This window comes from Zeugodacus cucurbitae, chromosome 5, assembly GCF_028554725.1.
Source record: "Zeugodacus cucurbitae isolate PBARC_wt_2022May chromosome 5, idZeuCucr1.2, whole genome shotgun sequence".
Classification (NCBI taxonomy): domain Eukaryota; kingdom Metazoa; phylum Arthropoda; class Insecta; order Diptera; family Tephritidae; genus Zeugodacus; species Zeugodacus cucurbitae.
In genome coordinates this window covers 54,332,371-54,354,281 of record NC_071670.1, presented here as the reverse complement: position 1 = coordinate 54,354,281, position 21,911 = coordinate 54,332,371, and the positions used below count along the sequence as shown (strand labels likewise).

Here is a 21,911-nt window from a genome sequence, read left to right as displayed (position 1 = left end):
AGTGATTTATGCAAAGCGTGTACTGTTAGCTCATTAACCATTAAATTGTGTCAAAGCATAAATAGTTCCTTATTGCTAAAGATAACTAGTTGGCATATATTTGTAGTGGAGCATATGTTAGGGGTGTACTTAAATGCATGAAAAAAAATTAATATTATTATTTTTACTATTTTATAAAATTAAATATAATTGAAATATTTAGTTAAAATGAGAAAAAAAAATAAATTGCAGAAAAAAATCAAAATTTCAAACAGTATTAACAAAATTGTGTATTAAATAACTACAATAAAAATAAAAAATAATTAAATTTTTTTATAATTTAGTATTAAATAATTAATATAAAAATAAAAAAATTAATTAATTAATTTTTTTTATAATTTAATATAAATATAAATATAATATAAATTAAAATTAAAAATTTTATAAAAAAAATTTTAATTTTTTTTTATTATTTTAAATAAATCTAAAAAATGAAAAAAAAATTAATTAAAATTGTTTATTAAAAAAATATTAAAATAAAAAAACCTAAATTAAATAATAAAATCAGCACACCCCTAGTATGCACATTAATTAGTTATTATTCAAGTCAGTACATTAAGTTTTGCATAACATTTAGAAATTTTGTAGATTTCTTGCATTTTTTGTTATTTTGTTTTGAAATTATTTTATATAGTATATTTGTTTGTTTATGGTAATGTGCGTAAATACGATTTGCTCTTCTGTCTGTGAACATTGTGAACAAACCACTTCTTCATCTATTTTATAACATTTTCTTTTACTTTGTTTTTATTAATTTCTCTTACACAAAGTAGAGTGCATGAAGGAATGTTTGCATCGTTTTTAAGAATGAAAAAAGTGGACTGGAGTTGTTTTTCACATTTCTTAATTTCATAACATATAATTAGCAATGAATTTGCAGTGACGTGGAAGTGTTGTGAGTCTCTCTATTTTATAGCAAAAGTGAGAGAGAAAAGGAAGTGTGATTTTGGAAATTTTGATTTTGAAAAAAAATTGTTTTTGAAAAATACATTTTTTAATCTTTTGTGTAGATATATATTTAGAGTTCAACGTGTGAATAAAAAAGAAAAATCATGTTTCGAATCATGACACGAATTTAAAATTAACAAAAAAAAAATCAAAAATATATAAAAGAAACTTTAAAAAATATAACAAAATTAAAAAAATATATTTTGAAATATATATTTTTTAAAATTTTTCTTTATTTTTGAAAATGAAACGTTTACTACTTTTTTAAGTAGAGACATATACATATGTACATATGTATAATTAGAAAATAAAAAAACTATGTTTCGAATTGTGACCATTTAAATTTAAAAATATAAACAAGTAGTTTTCCGAAATAACGAATATTCGTTTTAATTATGTATTTGCAAATTTGTTACTTTGAGTACCTTAAATAACGAATATCGGTGATTTGTAAGTACTCTGTTTAACGAACAACATGAAGAAGACATATGAAAGAGGAAAAATCAAATAACATCGAACCAAAATTAAAAATAAAACTTGAAAAAATTCAAAAGAAATGTGCAAATTGAAAAAAATGTTGAATTTTATAAAAAAGCTTAAAATTATTGATCAGCACCAAATAGAAGTATCAGTGTCAGAATTGGTTCCTTTTGGAAGAATTTATTGGATTTGAATTGTTTTGTTATGGTTTTTAAAATATGTAAAAAAATAATTACATTTTTTGATACTATTTTCAAGAAATTGTTTCAAATGTATTTGAACTTTTTCCCATCTATTTTTTTTTTTTTTGGAAATTATTTACCATTAATTGAGGCTTAAAGAGCAGCGAATCGAACAAACAACTGACATATATTGCAAATATTTTGTGACTTTGGCTAACAGTAGTGAGAAGCCATTGAAGAAAAAGTTAAACCTTTTTAGTACATTGATTCCCACAACATCGGTTCTACGATACCGGAATTGACTCGGATTTTTTTGGCCCAGGGCTGTTATTAAACGAATTTAAAAAGTCAACTTTTGATTGGTGTGGATGTATATCCCGTAAAGGCCTGTGCCGAAGAAGACATTCGTCATAAATTGTTTGGAAGATATTTGCATTAATAGAAACGATAACAGGAAACAGCTCTTAGCTATTGCTCTAAGCCAATTTCTGAAGAGATAAAAAAAGTATCCACTTCTCAAAGTAAAATTTCGAAATCGAAATTTCCTTTGAAATGCGGTATTCCGGTATATTAAAAGAAAATCTAGAAAAAAATCGATATCGCAATATTGACACGTTTGGTTTTTCAGATGCTTAGCAGGATTTCCTCTATCCTTTATCAGCAGCTTGATTACAGTTAATAATTATAGGTTATATAAATCAAGCTGGAAATGACCGATAGACTTTAAGGTAATTAATTTCAATTCAAGAAGAGACTAAGAGGTTTCAAGTGCTATGAAATTTTCAAAAATATAAGTTGATTGTACAAATATAAGCCTTCTTTTGAAAACTGACAAAATATAGAGAATTAATCGCTTGAGTTTCTTTTTTTTTCAATAAGGACAAATTATAACAAAGAAAAAGTATAATAAAATTTAAACAATTTAAATAAATTTTATAATAAATACAATTTAACCGATTTTTATCAAAATTTCAATATTTAATATATGGATATGAATATGAATTACATATCTATGCATTTTGCATTTCATAATTCAAGTGCTTTTTCCTCTTTATAATTTCGAAATGTCTAATTTATGTTTGATACTTCGTATTTTTATATGCAAATATGTATGTATGTATGTATATATGTAGATATTCGTTTTCAGGTGCGCTTAATAATTTTCCCTGCATACTAAATTTTCGAGAGTTGCACTCTTAGGACCGGCTCGATTTACTAATAATACACTACGCTGTACATATGTACATACATTAATATGCATGCGTTCACGTTCAAAAATCGTTATACTTTGCTGCCATTCATCACCATTTTCGCTTAACCGTTTTCAATTCAATTTTTTAATAAAATTAATTTTTTATCAAATTTTGTTTGTATGTATGTATATACTGTTTGCCCTATATATTGATGTTTGTATGTATGTGTATATAAATTGATTTGGCGATTTTTCAAATATATATCATTTTGTATGTATTTATGTGCTATGCCAAATCAATATTTTTTTATTTGTTTGCTGTTGTTTCTCACACAATTGTATATGGTTTTATATATTTATATTTGTAAATACGTAGATCTTCAAAGTTTTTATTTATTTTTTTTTGTGCACACATTTAATTCCATATTTGTAATATCTATGTTTATATATTGTGCACAATGGTTTGTATTGTGTTATTGAATTGAAAATTATGCTGGAAATGCATTACACAGTTTTTTTTAATATATTTTTCTCATATTTGAGTTTACACCACTGCTGTTTGCAGTTTACTTTTTTATTTTTTTTTTTCATTTATCACTATTCAGTATATATCGTTGCTTATATACTTGTAAACTAAGTAATATAACATTTTAAAGCTTGATTTTCCTCATGCGCACGCCTTATACATATACGAATTATTAAGCTCCTCTCCATTTAATCAATATTTTTATTTTATTTATTTTTCTTTTATTATCATCAATTTTTTTATTTTATTTATTATTATATTTTTGTTTTGTATAAAACTATATAAAATTTCATAAAAACCTAAGTATAAGATAAGCTATTCAGTTAAACATATAGTCACGCACATTAAACGTTAAAATATTAATTTAAAATAGACGTACTTACTAGCTAAAAACTACACAATTATGCAATTTAGTATAAAAAAAACGATATAACAAAATTAAAATATATATATGTATAATATATATGTATGTGTGTGTGTATAAGTAACTACATAAATACACGATTACGTAAATGTAAAAATACGTAATTAAAATTTGTTTATAAAAAGCTATTGGCACAATCAATAACATTATTCATAATTTTAAGTTTTTTTATTTCTTATTTTATGCACACTAACACACTGCTACAAGCATTGATGTGTATGTATATGCAACGTGCAACTCGTGTGCGCAGCAGCATTCCATTAACAACCATCGTTTATTGTTCTCTTCCCATTTCCTGTTTTAAGTTTTTCTTTTTTTAAACAACGTTTGAGGGTTTGAGCGACTACTGCTCACCTCTGGGCGCTATCGCTCTTCCGGTGTTGTTGACACCCGTTAAACTTGTATTATCCGATGCAATTGCATGTTGGTCCGATGGTTGCGCAACATAAATTACATAATTGTAATATCAAAGTTCATCGCTAATCGGTGGATGCTCCTGCACGTACTCCTTGGGGAAGTAGCCGACCTAAAATATTAAAAAAAAAAATGAAAATTAAAATAATGTTTATTTTAAAATAGAGTGATGACTTTCGAAGAAAAAAATTTAAGATTTAATTAAAATTAAAAAAAAAATAATAATTTTCAAAAATCAATTTCAATTAAATTAAAAATTTCAATTAAATTAAAAATTGCAATAAAAATCGAAAATGTAATAAGAAAATCTTCGATTGTTATCACTCAGTTTTTTTTTGGTTATAATATATCCTGCTTATACCTTCTTCATTGAATTTCAGCTTACGTCAAAATAAAAATTCCATTTCCATAAAATAAAAAAATAAAAGCCTGACTTGATCCTTGAAAATTCTTGATCTTGATCTTCATTTTAATATTGTTCGATATAAATCCTTTATAGGTTTCTTGATTTGGATTTTGCGTCAATTTCTTGCTTGTAACTTGTAGTTGCTCCGAAAATGGAGGTTTCTACTGCTCGAAGTTGACTCCAAATGTCTAAAGAAAATTTTTGAATAAAAATTACCAAAGTTCCTATTCGAAATATATACCTTTTTGGTTCATTAGATCCCAGCTTCAAACAAAATTCCAAGTGGTATAACAATCCAGAATGTGTTTTTCTTGGAAGTCTTGATAGTGATTTTTTTTTATTTTCAGATATATTATTATCACTTTAATCACTTTAAAACGCCAAATTCTACCACCAAACATTGGGTAGAATAGTACTAACGAAGAACCGATAAAATATTACAAAAATTATCGGTTATCGACTTTCTCACTCGATTTTTGACTAATCGCGAGCGTTTAAAAAAAACAACCAGCGTTCTTGTAGTCAAATGGCGCTCTAAAATCTAAAAGCTTTTGATTACAAATGCTTTTAGTCGCTTCATCGTTCCAATAGCAGTTGATTTTGGCCAATAAAAATGATAATAGCCCTACCAGAACTTTTTTTTAATTTTATAACTGTTTTTGAACCGTTATATGAATTTTTTAAGATTTACTTGAGAGCTCTGGCACACATAAATATATGAATGGCTCTCCATAGCTAGCTCTTCAGTGGTGCTTGAACCGTGTTTGATTACCACCGCTTTGTAATGAAGCTTTGCCAGAAAATCCAAGAGCTTCTAGTTCCACTTTTTTAAATAATAAGCAAATGTTGAAAATTTGCCTCAAATAATGAATATTAAATTTTAGTTTCTCTCAATAATTCTATTATACAATTGACTAACAAAATTCGAATTCTACAAATTCAAGCCAACACTTTAAAAAATTAATAATAAATTAATTTCGAACTTACCGTATCACCAATCTTGCCACGCCACCAACCTTTGCTGTCACCGTCTTTGCCAATGACCAGCACTTGGCCGCCTGTTTTGAGATGTAATTGGTTGCTGCCTTTCGGTTCGAAATCATAGATAGCCGTGGCTATCACTTCGCGGAAGGGCCATTGCAAGGATTGATTCAAGCTAGAGGTTTAGAAAAAAAAAATATTAAAAGCGTTTTAAATATAAATAATAGAACAAGTAAAAAAGTTGGTTTAGAATTGTTTTATCCTAACCTAACCCTACTTTTTATATGCTAGAAATATGTTTGAAAAATAACATTGAAATGTATTGAAATCTATAGAATGTCTCAAAATTATCAAAAAATTGATGATTTCACTACTCACCCCGCAAAATTTTCACCTAAATCATTGCGTTCATAGTACGAAACCAGTTCGACAATAGTTTTGAAATGACGTCGCGATGACAGGCAATAGAGTACTGTATCGCCATCAGGTTCCTGGTTGATTTTCATGTGTTTAATGACATGATCGTCGGTTCTGAAAATCAAAAATTGGTAAAAAAAGAATAAAACCATAAAAAAATACTGAAGACACTCACTTCAAACTCAGCGCATACATGGTCTCATGTGGATTGGATGCACCTTGTGGACGCACGCGCAGTAAATATGTGCCGACACGACGATTTTCCAAGCGTATAGCGGCTGTATCGCGATCCATTGGGCCGACAAACCTGAAAATATTTGAATTAAAAAAAAAATATAAATTTTTTTAATTATTTTTTTTTTATTTAAATAATTTTTTTATTAAAATTTAAATATTTTTTTTTTTTATTATTTTTCTTACCAATTAAACTCTGAGAGCTGTCGATCACAAACCGGTGGCGGTATGCTTAGCGGATTCTGTTTGCAACGACCCGTTGAGGATATGCAACCTTTATGTACGGCGATTTCGCAGACCTTACAGCGGTAGCCCTATAAAAATAGTAAAAGAAAATAATAAATATTTATCTCAAAAACAATAAATACATAAAATTAATAATCTGTACAAACTTTATTATACAAATTTAGAATAATCTTCTACTATATAAGCCTTTTCAACGCACTCACCTGATGTATACGTCCTTTAAGGAATTTCGAGCAATGTCTGCATGTTGTGGGCGCATCAAAAGTGTAAATCTCCATTTTGTGATCTGTATTGCGACAGCCAGGTGGATCCAGGTTTTCCCTGAAAAATATAAAAATAAATAATTGAGAAATTTTGTTGGTGTACAAATATTTCACTTTTCACTCACATTGCCTCCGTGAGCGCCTTACGCCATTTATCACGCTCCGGCTCCGATTTCAAGTAGAGCGTGAAAGCAGTCTTGCCCGACTTGCGTGCCAACAACAGTTGACACTTGAAACGTGTATCCCGACCCAAGGTGCGTCGCGTATGACTCTGTTCTACACGATATTCGGAGAGATAGTGTGAATCACGATATGTGTACTGCATATCGCCCATTTTCGTATGCAATGGCTTCACCAGTATAAGTATTTTATCGAAAACGAATGCATAACGTAATTTAGTTTTCTGATCCTCATGCGCTTTTATATGCAATTCACCGTCCAGCAGGAGACGACCGTATTGCAGGAGATCATTGGTACCGTTTGGCAGCAAATGCAAATCGATTATGCTGTCCTATTGTGATGGAAGAGTGTGTTGGAGAAGCGAGATAATTAAAAACGATCGAATGTGTGTGTTTATGAAGCGGAATATGCTTACTTTGACTTTCTGTATGATCACTAAATGATCGGAATCACGTTTCACTTCGTTGATGTACTGAGATACGTCAATCATGGCCTCTTTGGCACGCTCTAATGCGCGGTAATCCTCGTGCACCTGTGATAAGGGTATTGATAATATTAGAAAATGATTTCTAGCACTTTATTTTATTAATTTAATTTTCAATTAAAAAAATCGCCACTTACCGGTGAAGTTTCTTTGACTAGTTTATCTAATAGTAAATGGTATTTGAGAATTCGCTGCATGGGTACAGATAAAATATCACGCAATTGCAATTTGCCCACATTGTATTCACGTTCGCATTGCTAGAACATACAAATAAATAATATATATTACTTCAGAGTCCCCTAATATCAATAAAATTTTAAAACGCACCTGCACAAGTTGCTCAATAATTTGGTTCTTCTTACAGACATCAGCCAGCACATCAATGGCACCCAACAGACAGGAACAGTATTCGCCGTAGAGCAGGAATGGCTCACGGAACTCCAAAAATACTTGACTCATTTTCACTTTGGCATTGGGCGAGAGAGATTCACGTAGTTTTTCCAGAAACCTTGTGTGGATATCAGCGAGATCCTGCGGCAGAGAGGTTGAAGAAATTGTAACAAAATATTATAATTTTATATGTCAGGTAAACTTACGCGTATACGCGGAAATATTTGTTTGATTTCCTCTGGATTCAGGTAACGTTCGAGTGGCGCCATAAATTTTGTCTTCAATGCATTTAAGACATCGAGATAATTCGACTCTGTGTCGATCAGTTCGCGTATGACATAATCACGTTGCTCGAAACTGGTCGCTGAGGTGATCTGGTTTGAGATAAAATTTTTTTTATTTTTAATATACAAACAAATAAATATAAACATACATACATACGACTATATGCATTATAATATTTAAAATAGCAGGCAAAAACCATAAAACATGCATATTATTAACATATTTATGTTTTTTATATAATACCTAACACCAAAGTCATAAAAAAATATATTTTTTATTTAAAATTTAATTGAAAAAAAAATTATTATTTTTTAATTATTATTTTTAATATTAACATATTATTTTTAAAATTATAAGAAAAAATAGTTTTAAAATAGTTTCAAAAATAAATTTATAACCAAAAACTTTTTTTTTATAAATAATAAAAAAACATCAAATCAATACCTGACTTCTACTGGTTCTTTGTAAAGCACACAAATCTTGATAGACTTCCTCTTCTTTGGTGTTTATATGTTCGTTGTGACATGCATTGCTGTCGGTGGTACTGTTGTTTCATGTGATCATTACAATTCAGCGCCAAACCAATTAAAACGTAAGGTAATCCAATTTAGATTTTTGAAACACAATATTGATAAAATGAAATAAAAATAAAAAATTAAATTAGGAATTATATCTTCGAATTGTTATAAAATAATATAATTATAATTTTCCAAAAAAATAGAGCTAATAAATTCCTTTGAACAAATTTTTTTAACAAAATGAGGTTAGAAACGATTTCGCGTTAAGTTATTCTAACTAAGTTAACACTTTTAACATGTAATTTCTACGAAAATGATGATAAGAGATATATTCTACTACATTAATATTCTAAGCAAGCATGCAATTTGAGGTTATTGAGTAATGCTACCAAGTTGACCGTCCTCTGCAGAATTTAGATGCGCTTCCGTTCGAGTTACGTAGACACGACTGTTGTGGGAATGGTAATATGAGTTATTGCATCACTTCTTAAAGAAATCTAAGCAAGTAGGACCAGCGGAAGTTGTCTAAAATAAGCGACAAGTCCGGTAAGATGACTGGACTGATACTTAACCTTACTTTGTTTTACACTGGCAAAGCAGAATGTCGAAATTGCACCAATGGACTTTGCAAAGTTAAGCAAATAATCCGCAGCCAACCAGTTAACCATCTTTTCGTCTAGCTTCAAGAGTGCATACTAATGCACTACACAACATTTCATAAGTCTGAAATTCTTTCTTTTTCAACTATTTAAAATTTAGTTAACACAAATTTTGCCGAACTCCACTCCAGCTAACGCGCAAACAAAATGACTTCCTTTCAGCTTGCTATTAAAACAGTTATAAAAGCACTGTATGTACTAACCAACTTATTCCTAGGAATGGAATACATTGAGTATACTGAACAACTTTCCAATTCACCATAGACACAAACTAGCGATGAACTGTACCTACTAAGCAGAACGTACGTTTTTATTACATTTTCTCAGAAAACGTATAATACGAAAATGATGATAAGAGATATATTCTACTACATTAATATTCTAAGCAAGCATGCAATTTGAGGTTATTGAGTAATGCTACCAAGTTGACCGTCCTCAGCAGAATTTAGATGCGCTTCCGTTCGAGTTACGTAGACACGACTGTTGTGGGAATGGCAATATGCGTTATTGTATTACTTACTGAAAACTAAACAAGTAGGACTAGCGGAAGTTACCTAAAATAAGCGATAAGTTCGGTAAGACAACAGGACTGATACTTAACCTTACATTTCTTTAGTTCGGCAAAGCAGAATGCCGAAATTGCACCAATAGACTTTGCAAAATTAAGCGAATAATCCGCATCAAACCAGTTATCCAACTGCGCTTCTTGCTTCAAGAGTTCATAATAATGTACTACACAACTTTTCATAACTCTGCAATTCTTTCTTTTTTAATAATTGTAAATTTATTTAACACAATTTTTTTGCGAACTTCACTCCAGCTAACGCGCAAACAAAATGACTACCTTTCAGCTTGCTATTAAAACAGTTGTGAAAGCGCTGTATATACTAACCAACTTATTCCTAGGAATGGAAAACATTGAGTATACTAAACAACTTTCCAATTCACCATAGACACAAACCAATCGCTGAACTGTACCTACTAAGCAGCACGTACGTTCTTAATACATTTTCTACGTGCTCTGTCACGCCTGAGAACGAATGACAATGTGTGGCGTAATGTCAAAAACTGCATGCGGATTTTCTTCACATGCGGTTCTGACAGATAATTCTAAAGTCTCTAGACAAGTGCATTAGATTTTACGAAAATCATATAAAAATAAAATTAATGCACTAAAATAAACAAATAACGTGCAAGCAAAGTGTAAAAATAATAAGGGCAAAAAAGCAAATCATGCCGCGCTAATTGACAATGGAATTACACTCCTATGCGAAACGAAAGGTCGCGAAAAAATGTAAGCTTCGAAAAAATTGTTACAATGTCTGAACTCCAGTTATATGTGTGTTGAAACGATAAAACTTGTACGTTAATAAAAAATATAATTTTGCAGGGTCAATTGATCAAAAACGACAACTTGTTGAGGCACGCATCAATCACGATGGACTGTTCACCAACAAACCAACGACCAGTGTAGCGCCTTGGAAGTAAGTGACATTTGTGCTCGGTTATTAACATTTTCAACAGTAGTCTCTTAATTTTGTAGAAAAATCTTGAGTTTGGCCAAATTAGACGACTACAATGTGTTCTTCGTACGCAAGCAATGGTCGAATATGGTCAACAAATATAAGCAATATAAGGTTAGTACACCGATGCGGCATTTCATACATTCCATTTTTTTTAACCACAACAATAACATTACACAGTCAAATCGTCTGGATGTGATACCGAATGGCGCACATGATCCTGAAGAGATACAGAAAATTACACAAGAATGGGAATTCTTTGAGCCAATACACCGTTTTATGTCGTACAAAACCACCAATTTGCATTCGTATGCGCTACCAATAACTATACGTTTACCAGTGTCACCGGCTGCAGCGCTGCATGATGATGACGGTAGTTCCATGTCTTCGCCTGATGGCCTCGACGCATACAGCAGCGATACGAATTATGATTTCAACAATGTGGACGAACCAAATGAACTAAGAGAAACACAACCAAATACAGATCATGATTTTTATACAAAGAAAAATGGACTCCCATTGAATTACTTCGCCGATGAGAGCAATGATACACAGGAATCCATGTTGGTGGAACAAGCCATAACATGTAACGGTGTGACTGAGGGCATGGAACAAGTAAGACTGCATGTAGCAGGTGAACAAATTGTCGAAATGAAAATGGAACAACTTAGCGATACCGAGAAACATGTCGAGCAAGTGCGACCACCAGTTTGTAGCGAAGCGAATGCACAAATGCCGAGCACATCTGGTGCATGTCGCGCGAGAAATTGCCAAAGACGTCCAACAGAACGGCGGCTTAGCGAGAGGGATCGTTATTATCGCCACAAACGTCGTTTCAATCGACGACTCGAGCGACGTTTCGATGCCATCCTCAACGTATTCGGGCAAATAGTTAAAGCTGAATATCCAAATATCAATGTGAGTCCTTTAGTTGGCGCCGTCACACAAGGCCTAACGCTCGCCAATAATCTTTTCAAGAGTGAGAATGAAAATGATAGCGCCGATGAGGAAAATGAGTCATCAACCGATACAGAGCAGTTGCCAGCTAACGCAGAAGTTGGTAATGAGCAGCGCTAAGTTTAAAAAATAAATACTGAAAACATAAAATTTAGTTGAATAAAAAGGGTGTATAGCAAATTTTATGACGCTTTGAGAATTATGACTGGGTGAATATAAATCAAAGAAAACAAATATTTTGTAATGTTTGAATGTACACGTGCATACTACAAAAATATACAAAGCCGAAATTACCAAATAAAATTGTATTAAATATTTGCCGATGAAATTTGCTGTTTTTGTTGTTGTGTCCAGTGAAAATTGTGTAAGGTGAGTAATTAGAGTGGTACAGATAACGGATTGTATCACTATAGTGATAAGTCGATGCTTTCTTTATTAGAGGAGAGGAGTGAGCCTTTTCCAATGTGTCTAATAGGCGCTAATCGTCAATATACGCAATTAAAATACGTGAAAGCTACAAAAACAAATTGTATGCAATGAAATTCAAATTAGGCATCATGCAATTACAGTACACACACATACATCCTCAAGAGCCATATACGCATCTATACTACACAATTTAAACAATGAATGAAGCGCAAAAAAACCAACTAAGAACACTTCAAAAATCTCTACGAAGCAGAGAGTGGGCAATTAATTCATAAATATTTTGTAAAACATAAAAAAAGTGAAATGCACTTCATTTGCATGCTGAATGGTGGAGCGTTTAAGAGTAGACAACACATACTACAAGCACATATCACTTATTTGGCGAGACGCGCAACAAAAACAACAAAAATGCACATATGTATGCAAGTAAAACGAAATCCGTACGATAAGGGACGTGGCTTGTACGTTTGGTTCTCAAGCAGGTAAAAAGCAATTCATGCAACACAATGAAATTGTTGCACCACCATAACAACAACAGAGAGAATATGTACATATGTGATAAAAACAATCTAACTACAAAAGCCATTGAATTAAACGCGGCACTGTGTGTTACGTACGTGCACGAGTACAACTTTATATATTTATGCAAAATACGATGTGAATTGTTTTGCATATAAAATACATACAAATATGTATGAGTTCATATAGGGTTGTCTGAAAAGTACGGTGAAGAAATGAAAATAGGTTGGATCTGAGATGAGAAATACTGTAGACGGTTCTTAAAAGATAGTAAAACCCATTTGGGAGTCTAGGGAGATTAGCTGTTGAATTTGATAGATTTTTTTTCGAGATCGATTCTTATTATCTCTTCACAATATGTAAGGAAAGTATTAAGCGTCGTCTTTTAGGTTAGGAATATAAGTTATCTTTTTTTATTTTCGAATCGAAAAATTTTCAGTTATTTGCTGTGGTAGAACAAAAATCTCAAGAATCCCATGTATTCTTAAGGACTTTTTTGTTGTTGTTGGGGGAGCAGAAAACACTCTCTAAGTATTATACTTTTGGGTCAGCTATTAAACTGTGTACGTTCCGATTATGTTGTGTTTGTTGTTGTAGGCAAAAATTACTCCTCAAATATTTTTCAAAAATGCTTCCGAGCTGAAAGTTCTAAAGTGTCTATATCAGTTGGGCAAACCCGACTGTCGTGAGAAAGGTTGAGGTTAGGCCGAACCAACTCCCTTATATATGTTTTTTTAGACATTTTCGGTCTTTATCAGATTTCTAAAAGAAAACAAGTAAAGAAAGGCTAAGTTCGGGTTCAACCGAACATTAGAAGAAAATGATTCCGTCTGAATTAAATTAAAATATCTAAGAGATTTACCGATATTTTCGGTGAAAATTTACCCTTAGACACTGAGTTCTTCATGTTCGATATCCGGGGCCTTGAAAAGTTATAGTCCGATTTCGACAATTTTTCCACAAGTGATGCCACAGCTCAAATACAGTATTTCTGTAAAGTTTTATTCCACTATCTTCATTGTTTCATCCGTATTATCAGGGTGTCAAGAAAATATGACGTACCAAATTTCATTAAAATCGGTCGAGTAGTTCCTGAGATATGGTTTTTTACCCTTAAGTGGGCGACGCCACGCCCATTTTCTTTTTTTTTTAAGTCTGAGTGCAGCTTCCTTCTGCCATTTCTTTTGTAAAATTTAGTGTTTTTGGCGTCTTTCGTTAGTGAGTTAGAACTTTTCAACGGGCAGACTGACATCTGGATTTTAATTCGTCTCGCCATCTCGATCATTTTGATATACATATAGAACCCTATATCTAACTCGTTCAGTTTTACGACTTACAAACAACCGTTATGTTGTTGAGACGTTGCCAGAGTATAATAATAATCCATAAGAGCTAGGGAGAACAATTGGTTAGGGTTTTTTAATAGAATTCAAAATAGCTCTTAAATAACGGAAGTGGAAATACTTCCGATAAAGTTAATAATTCAAAATCAAGTATAGAGTCTGCGAAAAAAGTATAACCCTCCAGAATTTCAACAAAAAGTAAGTTATAGAATCCATGAACCCAAACAGACAACCAGACAACCCTATATAAACTTCCACATAAGGTTTATATGCAAATATAGACAGCACTCATGCATGCCGTGTACACACAATGTATACACGTACGATAATACAATAATATTTTGTTGGAGAGGAAGCAAAAACAATAGCGGGTATATGGGTTGCTGTGCGCACCTCAGTTGCCTTCGACGAGAACGTGACGTAGCATAAGTCCTCGTAAACTTTTTCATCCTCTTCAAAGTAAATATCATTGAGATACTCGTGGCCACCCACTTCTCTGGCAGTCGCCTGGTAATTCCATGCTGTCGCAGCTAAACGCTGCAAACTCTGGTTGTCACTCGAATTCGATGACGCACTTATGGCACCCAAACTGTCGCTGACAGAGGGGGTGCTGCCGACGCTGCTGCGTCCGCCAACGGAAGTGCGTACGCTATTAATGCCACTCAAATTGCCCAGCGTAGCGCTGCGCGTATGCGCAGACGAGGCGTAAATACGTGCAGTCACAGCGGTGCTGCAAGAACTGCCACTGTATGTGGATTTCTGTTCATCATCAATGGATTCCAGTAGATTTGTAGTGAATTCGTCTTCATATTCTTCGGTATCTTCGTTGCCATTCTCAATGGTGATGTCGCTATTCTCATCCTCCACCGAGAGTGAGCCACTAATCGAGATGACATCACAATTCTCTGTTTGTCCGTCAATGGCACCATTCTTGCGCGGTTCATCGCTACTGGTACACATGTGGGTATGTAATTTAAACCCAACAATATATATTTTTTTTAGACGCACGTTCGGCGTGAAACGGCGTTGGATTTGTTCGACGTTAGATTATTTAGTTGATGGATTATTGAATTTGTTGATTGATTGATTGATTGTTTCACACAGCACCGAATAACCGGTGTGTTATTGGTTTGATGGGGAAAAGAAGTGTGGGTGCGATAGAAGTGGCAGAAAATAGAATAGATAATAGATAGATATATTATACAAAGTTATGCTGTACGAAGAAAGTAAAATAGGCAAACATAATTATAGCTCAGGTGGGTGTTAATGGTGAGCCGCTTGTCAAACACGCCCACCAATGTTATTTTCAATGCGAGAAGAATTCTATAAATAAATTGTCATTTGTTGTTTTTGGTGCTAAAATTAATTTCAGGCAACTGACGCATTGCTCTGCTTCTCGCTTGGCATGACATTAATGCACTAACAAACAATGGAATGTTAAAAAAATATTGTTGAATGCGTCAGTGTGCAGCATTCCAGCAATGCCCACTGTTGTTAGAGGATTTCAGTGTAATTATGGTATTGTTATGTTAATGCAATGTAATAAAAAAGGTTGAAAATCAATGTTTAATTTGGACTGTATTTGCTTACGTTGAATGGAGATCCTTGTAAATGGCCTCATCGGAGTGAGAGCGTTCGCTGGGCGAGAGTTGAATGTTGAAACCACTGGAAAATAAATAGAGATGGAATTAATTTTAAATAAATTTTATATACTTATATTTGAAGAAATACGGGACCTTCCTGTTGCGTTCAGTCGACTGCAATGGTCTATCAAGGACTCATCTCAAGTCAATGTTCACAAGAAAAATCTCAGTGCTGTGTTCCAGTATGAAAGGAATTGTAACGTTCCCACATTGATTCTCTCTGAGACAGCAAAATAAAGGTATGATATACGAGAACTGCGCTAGAGCGGAAAATTACTATAGATCCTGCCTAGGGAGTTCAATTCTGAACCAATTATAAACTCAAGAAATGCCGAAAGGTCGAAGGAGTTCAGTGAAAAAACTTTTCAAACTAACGTTTTAAAATAAACCTAAGCGGAATTAACATTTTCTCACAATTAATATAAGAATGTGTCTACGAACTCTAATTGAAGAATAAAAAACTATCCAAGCGCTGTCCTCTTTAATGAACCGACGGACTACAACTGTCTAAACCTCAACTCAACTGTCTAGTATTTACGGAAGAAGAAGAAATCCACTTGTATTTTTAAACTTTTTCTGTCTCCTACAAAATTTTTATAAATTTTCTACACTACAATTATAAAGAGGAAAGATTTGTGTATAATAAAAAGCAATTTAATTTAATAAACATGCATTCTCTAAATTTATGATACTCACATTAAATCCGGATGCAGTTGTTGTACTTTCCGACATTGCGATAATTTCGAGAGTGTTATCAGCACACGATGGAAATTCGTTAAATCATACAACATGGTGGGCTCAAAGAGATCCGAATCGCGCAGTCCGAAATGATTGCGGCACACATCCAGGAAAAGTTTGATATTTTTGCAGCACAAAAACTGAAATGAAAAACAGAAAAATGAGTAAATGATAAATAGGAGCTGTTATTTATAACAGTATATTTATTAAGGTAAATATGTATAAAAAATGGGAAACGAAAATAGCCAAGCAAAAACTCCGCTATTTATTTGCAAATAAAAAGTTTTCAATGGCTCTCAATTTCACACAACAGTCATCAATAAAATTAAGCGGACACCGCTTAATGAGAATTGAAAGTGGGAAGTGAAATGAGTGAAATAAACCGAAAGAACGAGAAAAATGACTGCGCTAAAGGAAAAGTTATAAGTGTACAATCAGTTACTGATTGGGAACAGACTATGAGCCTTAATTGGTTGAAAGAAAGTGCAATATTGACGTTTCTGATTCAGACTACTTGAAATTGGAACTCGATTAAAGAATTATGTTCGGTTTTATCTGAGATCTATATTTGTCTCTTGCTTGACGAGTTGTTTTTTAATTATAAAAATTAGAAAAAGATCCTGGTAAAGGAAAGGAAAGGAAAGGAAAGGAAAGGAAAGGAAAGGAAAGGAAAGGAAAGGAAAGGAAAGGAAAGGAAAGGAAAGGTAAGGTAAGGAACGGAACGGAACGGAACGGAACGGAAAGGAAAGGAAAGGAAAGGAAAGGAAAGGAAAGGAAAGGAAAGGAAAGGAAAGGAAAGGAAAGGAAAGGAAAGGAAAGGAAAGGAAAGGAAAGGAAAGGAAAGGAAAGGAAAGGAAAGGAAAGGAAAGGAAAGGAAAGGAAAGGAAAGGAATTGAAACAATGGAAATTAAAAATAGGAAATGTGAAGAAAGGAAAATAAAAAAATAGGGAAAATAAAGAACAGAGAAGGAAAGAAAAGAAAATGTTGAGATGATGAAGAAAATTGCAAATCGAGCTTTTTGTCATGTGATGGATTAATAACTATCTTCCTTCCTTGAAATTCTATATTTTTATTAAAATTATTCTAAAAATCTTCATTAAAATTCAATTAGAGTAACACCCTCTTGAATAATAAGATTTCAATCCAAAAGTGCGAAGAATTACTGCTCAATTATCAGAAATAACTGTCAGGTATCCTGGTAAAAGCTCTTCCGCTTTCACTTCATCTCTCTTCCGGACAGAATACTCAACTGTGAACTGTGGCAATTAAATGGTAGTAAATTCTACGAAACAAGTTTTAAACAGACATAATACCCTCATTGAATACCGGATAATAGCTGTTGATTGTACTCGGAAAACTGTAAAGCGTAAAACAATCAAGGTGAAGTTCGCAACCTGGACGCGTAACTGTATTCGTATGAAAACGCTGCTGCATTATTTTTTATTGCAAATGGAAAGCAGCTTACCAAACTGATGCCGTTAAGAAGCATACAAATATGAACGGCAGCCAGCAGATGCTATACGCCGGTAGCTGCACAGTTCAGTTTGAATGTTGGCGTGGCAATAAACTGGGATTTTAAATGACCGCAACTGCAGCACCTGCTGCGGAGCTGGGCGTATGAATTTATAGCGAATTTCAGACTAAAATCACAGATATACGATGGTTATGGCTATACATATATGAGAATGCTTGTGTCTGTATATATTGGAAAACACATGTCGAATTGTTGGTAGTGCGCACAAAAATGCAACTGCAATGGCTTCAATATCGCTTTATGGAGAATTTATATTAACTCGTAGAGTTTAAATTGGATTTCCGTAGCAATAAGGATCAGAGCAAACACCTACACACGCACAACACGTGCAACAAGCACTGGCAACTGGCAATGGCTCGTCAACATATCACGCCTGGCAGTGTCATGCCAGCTGAATATAACAATAACAAAAAAATATATATGAAAAATAAAGAGAAAATAAAATAAATTTGCTGAGCAATGACGCCAACAGATGGAACCCTGACATACACATACATATATATGTACATGTGTGCAAGTCGTAGTTGACCAAAAGTGTTTCCTCCCGTTGTCATTACAACAACTATAACAACAACGGCAACAACTACAAAAGCAATCACAAAAAGCCACAAATTCCATTCCATTTTGGTCACAAGCACATGCTAACCGGAGATTGCAGCTGATAACACAAGTAGCTGTTCAAAGTCGATTTGGCGCAAAGTTTGTTAAATGTTAAGTGCACCGCAGGACAGTCCCTCTGCAAATGTCAGTAAGTATTGTGCTTCGTGGTGTGCTCTCCACAAATGGCAAAGTGCCCGTTTCAAAATGCCATGAAATTGCTTGGAGTGTAAGTGTAGCACAGGAGCCACAATTCTTTGGAAATTTTATACGAGAATTTAAGACCCACACACATTTTTATTTGTGTAGCATACGAGTATTAGCAGATTTTGTCAAATGACCTTGTTTACATACAATTGTAAAATATATGCGACAGACGTATGTGCAACACAACAATTTCTTGGAATTAAGCAGAAAAAGTCCTCTCGGGATTTTACTAAATAAAAATAAACTGGCAGCAATATACCGGATTTTCTAGAAAATTTTAAACAAGCAATACAAATACGTTCTTTCACTGTACGTATTTTCGTATAGAGTTTAAAGATCAAGTGGTTTTAATTCTCGAAAAATAATTTTGAAATATTTGAAAATTTGAATACCTACGGGAAATTTTGACCCGATTTCACTCATTTTTGGCATGGAGACATATAATTAGAAGAAAAATATTCTCAATAAATTTCTTCAATATACTTATCTAAGAGACTTATATACATATATTTTCGGTAAAAAAAGAATAGAAGTACTGAGATCCTCATGTTCGATATATGGGGCCTTGAAAACATATAGTCCGATTGCGTCGATTTTTAGAAGGGCGATGCCACTCTATGAATGCAAAATTTGTGCAAAGTTCTATTCCGATATCTTCACTACTACTTACTTTATATATTGTAAAGTAAACGATTCAGATCGACTTCAAAGTTCTGGTATATGGGAAGTTGGCGTGGTTGTGAACCGATTTGGACTATTTATGGTTTATGATATTATGAACCGAATTTCATTGAAGTTGGTCGAGTAATTTCGGAGATATGGTTTTTGACACATAAGTGAGCGAAACCACGCCCATTTAAAATTTTGTGTACCATTTTAAGTGCAGCTCATCTGTACCATCTTTATAATGAAATTTAAGATTTCTAGTGGTTTTCCTTAGTAAATTAAAGCATTTTCAGTAGTTTTCAATATAATCTTTGTATGGGAGGTGGGCGTGGTTATAATCCGATTCCCTCCATTTTAGACTGTATAAGGCTCTAGAAAGTGTCCTTGATATAACTTTAGTAGTTTACGAGATATGTACAAAAAACTTTGTAAGGGGCGGGGCCACGCCCACTGCCTCAAAAAAATTACAACCAAATATGTCTCTTCAGACGATGCTTTATACCAAATTTCACTTTCATAGGTTAATTTATGGCTTAGTTATAGCCTTTATATGTTTTCGTTTATCGCCATTTTGTGGGCGTGGCCGTGGTCCGATTTCGCCAATCTTCGAACTTAACTTTTTAATGGTGAAAAGAAATACTTGTAGCAAGTTTCATCAAGATATCTCAATTGTTACTAAAGTTACAGCTTGTACGGACGGACGGACAAACGGACAGACAGACATCCGAACATCAGACATTTGAATTTTACTGGTCACCCTGATCATTTTGGTATACATATATAACCCTATATCTAACTCGTTTAGTTTAAGGACTTACAACCAACCGTTATGTGAACAAAACTATTATACTCTCTTAGCAACTTTGTTGCGAGAATATAAAAATGGTAAATTCTTTTAAAGTCAGTAATGAGTTCGTCTCCGTTTTAACTTTGGAATACTGGAAAATATTTGGGACTCCAAAAAGAGATTACTCTTCCTTGATCTCTTTTTGTAGTCTTTAAAGAATCGTGCCCAATAACAGAGCAAAAGCTTCGTTTATTTAGGTCTTTTTTGCTGAGACTGCAACGAATCCAGATATATTATGACTTTAGTAATATAACAGTCTAAAAATTTGAAATTGAATACATTATTTGACATTACTCATGTTATGCTTTCACCAGCTACGTTTTCGATTGCTGGTATAAAATAATCAACCCATTGGCTCACTACCGAACAAAATAAGCGTCAAATATATCAAAAATGAAGGTGAGAAGAATGACGCAAACGTTCAAAAAATTATATTTATCTTTATAGCATTCAATAACTTGGTCACACAATTTAATCGACCTTGGCCACCTACCACCAATCGCATGACGTACGGAACTTATTTTACATATTTTTTTTTACTAAGTCATGGTAGTCGAGATCTCTACAAGTTTAACAGCACTCATCCAGTGATTATAAGAACTACTTGTTAGTCTAAATATAAACTGTAATAAATTGAAAAAGGGGCTGTTCTCATTCTCTTGATGCTAAAAAGCATATCAGATATATCACAGACTGCGGATGAGAGTTGAATCCCAGCATAAACAATGCGGTGGCTCATTCAATTCAATTTTATTTCACAAGTCTTCTATAATTGTCGAAAAGGTTGCCTTGGTGATCAAAAAACAACATTAAATAAGACTTCAGAATAAGTAACAGTAAAATTTACGACTCTATTTTTATACCTCTCCAAAGCATTAAGAATAACTGTGTAACTGTGCATGGATATACATGAGAGACAGTTAAATAAAAATGGCATAAAAATACTTAAACACACATTAAATATTAAGAAATCCCAATTGGCAAAACAATTTTTCACCTCTCACTAAGTTAAATGTAAATTTCTTGATGAAAGTGCGGAAAACCTCGTGGGAAAAACTATAAGACTTAGAGTGTCACACATACATAAACATATGCTTAAGCTATAATTTCTTTTCCAAACTCTTGAAAATACATACTTAATGAGGTTATACAAAAGTAGTAGTCACATTAGGGTAGAACAACATTTTTCTGATTTTATAATTTTAGTTTTTAATTCAAGGATTTAAAGTACTTGTGGAATTGCTTTCACACTACTACAATTATTTTTTAAGTAATTTTTTATTATTTTTCAAAATAAAAATTTTCCAAAAAAATTATAAATATTTTGAAAATCTGTTAAGAGGCTTTCAATCCAGTTTTGACGCTTCTATTGTCAAATTTGTGTTTCAGAAAATTTAGAAGTTCAAAATTTTCTGGTTTTAAGCTAAGTTTAAAATAAATAATTCCCACACAATTTAGTGCCACCCTAAAGCACTTGTTTGCTGCTGTAATATAACCTTGAAAATTGTGAAGCAAGCAGCACTTTTACTTTCTTTTACCATAAAATATATTACAAGTATATCACTCTACTCTACTATATTACATACATATATACACACCTACATACATACATATAAACAAACACCAGCCCACTCAAACA

The 21,911-nt window shown here is 32.9% G+C and overlaps 2 protein-coding genes across 3 annotated transcripts in view; one reads left to right on the top strand and one right to left on the bottom strand.

The window, feature by feature from the left end:
* Positions 1 to 1,294: 1,294 nt before the first annotated feature.
* LOC105208995 (protein vav) overlaps positions 1,295 to 21,911 on the bottom strand; it is a 55,291-nt gene continuing 34,674 nt past the window's right edge. Inside the window, exons 2-16 of one of the 2 annotated variants that reach the window (XM_029038254.2) lie at positions 16,379 to 16,560; positions 15,630 to 15,704; positions 14,431 to 14,988; positions 8,536 to 8,635; positions 8,013 to 8,180; positions 7,744 to 7,947; positions 7,554 to 7,673; positions 7,348 to 7,464; positions 6,878 to 7,263; positions 6,693 to 6,810; positions 6,430 to 6,557; positions 6,185 to 6,316; positions 5,971 to 6,123; positions 5,599 to 5,767; positions 1,295 to 4,317 (exon numbers count right to left, since the gene is read on the bottom strand). In XM_029038254.2, coding sequence (XP_028894087.1) covers positions 4,258 to 4,317; positions 5,599 to 5,767; positions 5,971 to 6,123; positions 6,185 to 6,316; positions 6,430 to 6,557; positions 6,693 to 6,810; positions 6,878 to 7,263; positions 7,348 to 7,464; positions 7,554 to 7,673; positions 7,744 to 7,947; positions 8,013 to 8,180; positions 8,536 to 8,635; positions 14,431 to 14,988; positions 15,630 to 15,704; positions 16,379 to 16,560 — 2,670 coding nt within the window. In that variant the 3' untranslated portion in view covers positions 1,295 to 4,257. The remainder of the gene's footprint in view (positions 4,318 to 5,598; positions 5,768 to 5,970; positions 6,124 to 6,184; positions 6,317 to 6,429; positions 6,558 to 6,692; positions 6,811 to 6,877; positions 7,264 to 7,347; positions 7,465 to 7,553; positions 7,674 to 7,743; positions 7,948 to 8,012; positions 8,181 to 8,535; positions 8,636 to 14,430; positions 14,989 to 15,629; positions 15,705 to 16,378; positions 16,561 to 21,911) is intronic. The other variant, XM_011179123.3, reaches the window with a different exon arrangement.
* LOC105208993 (uncharacterized) lies at positions 10,371 to 12,076 on the top strand. The gene is made up of 4 exons (XM_011179120.3): positions 10,371 to 10,562; positions 10,659 to 10,752; positions 10,812 to 10,905; positions 10,972 to 12,076. The coding sequence occupies exons 1-4, from the start codon at positions 10,520 to 10,522 to the stop codon at positions 11,866 to 11,868; spliced, it is 1,128 nt and encodes a 375-aa protein (XP_011177422.1). The 5' UTR covers positions 10,371 to 10,519; the 3' UTR covers positions 11,869 to 12,076.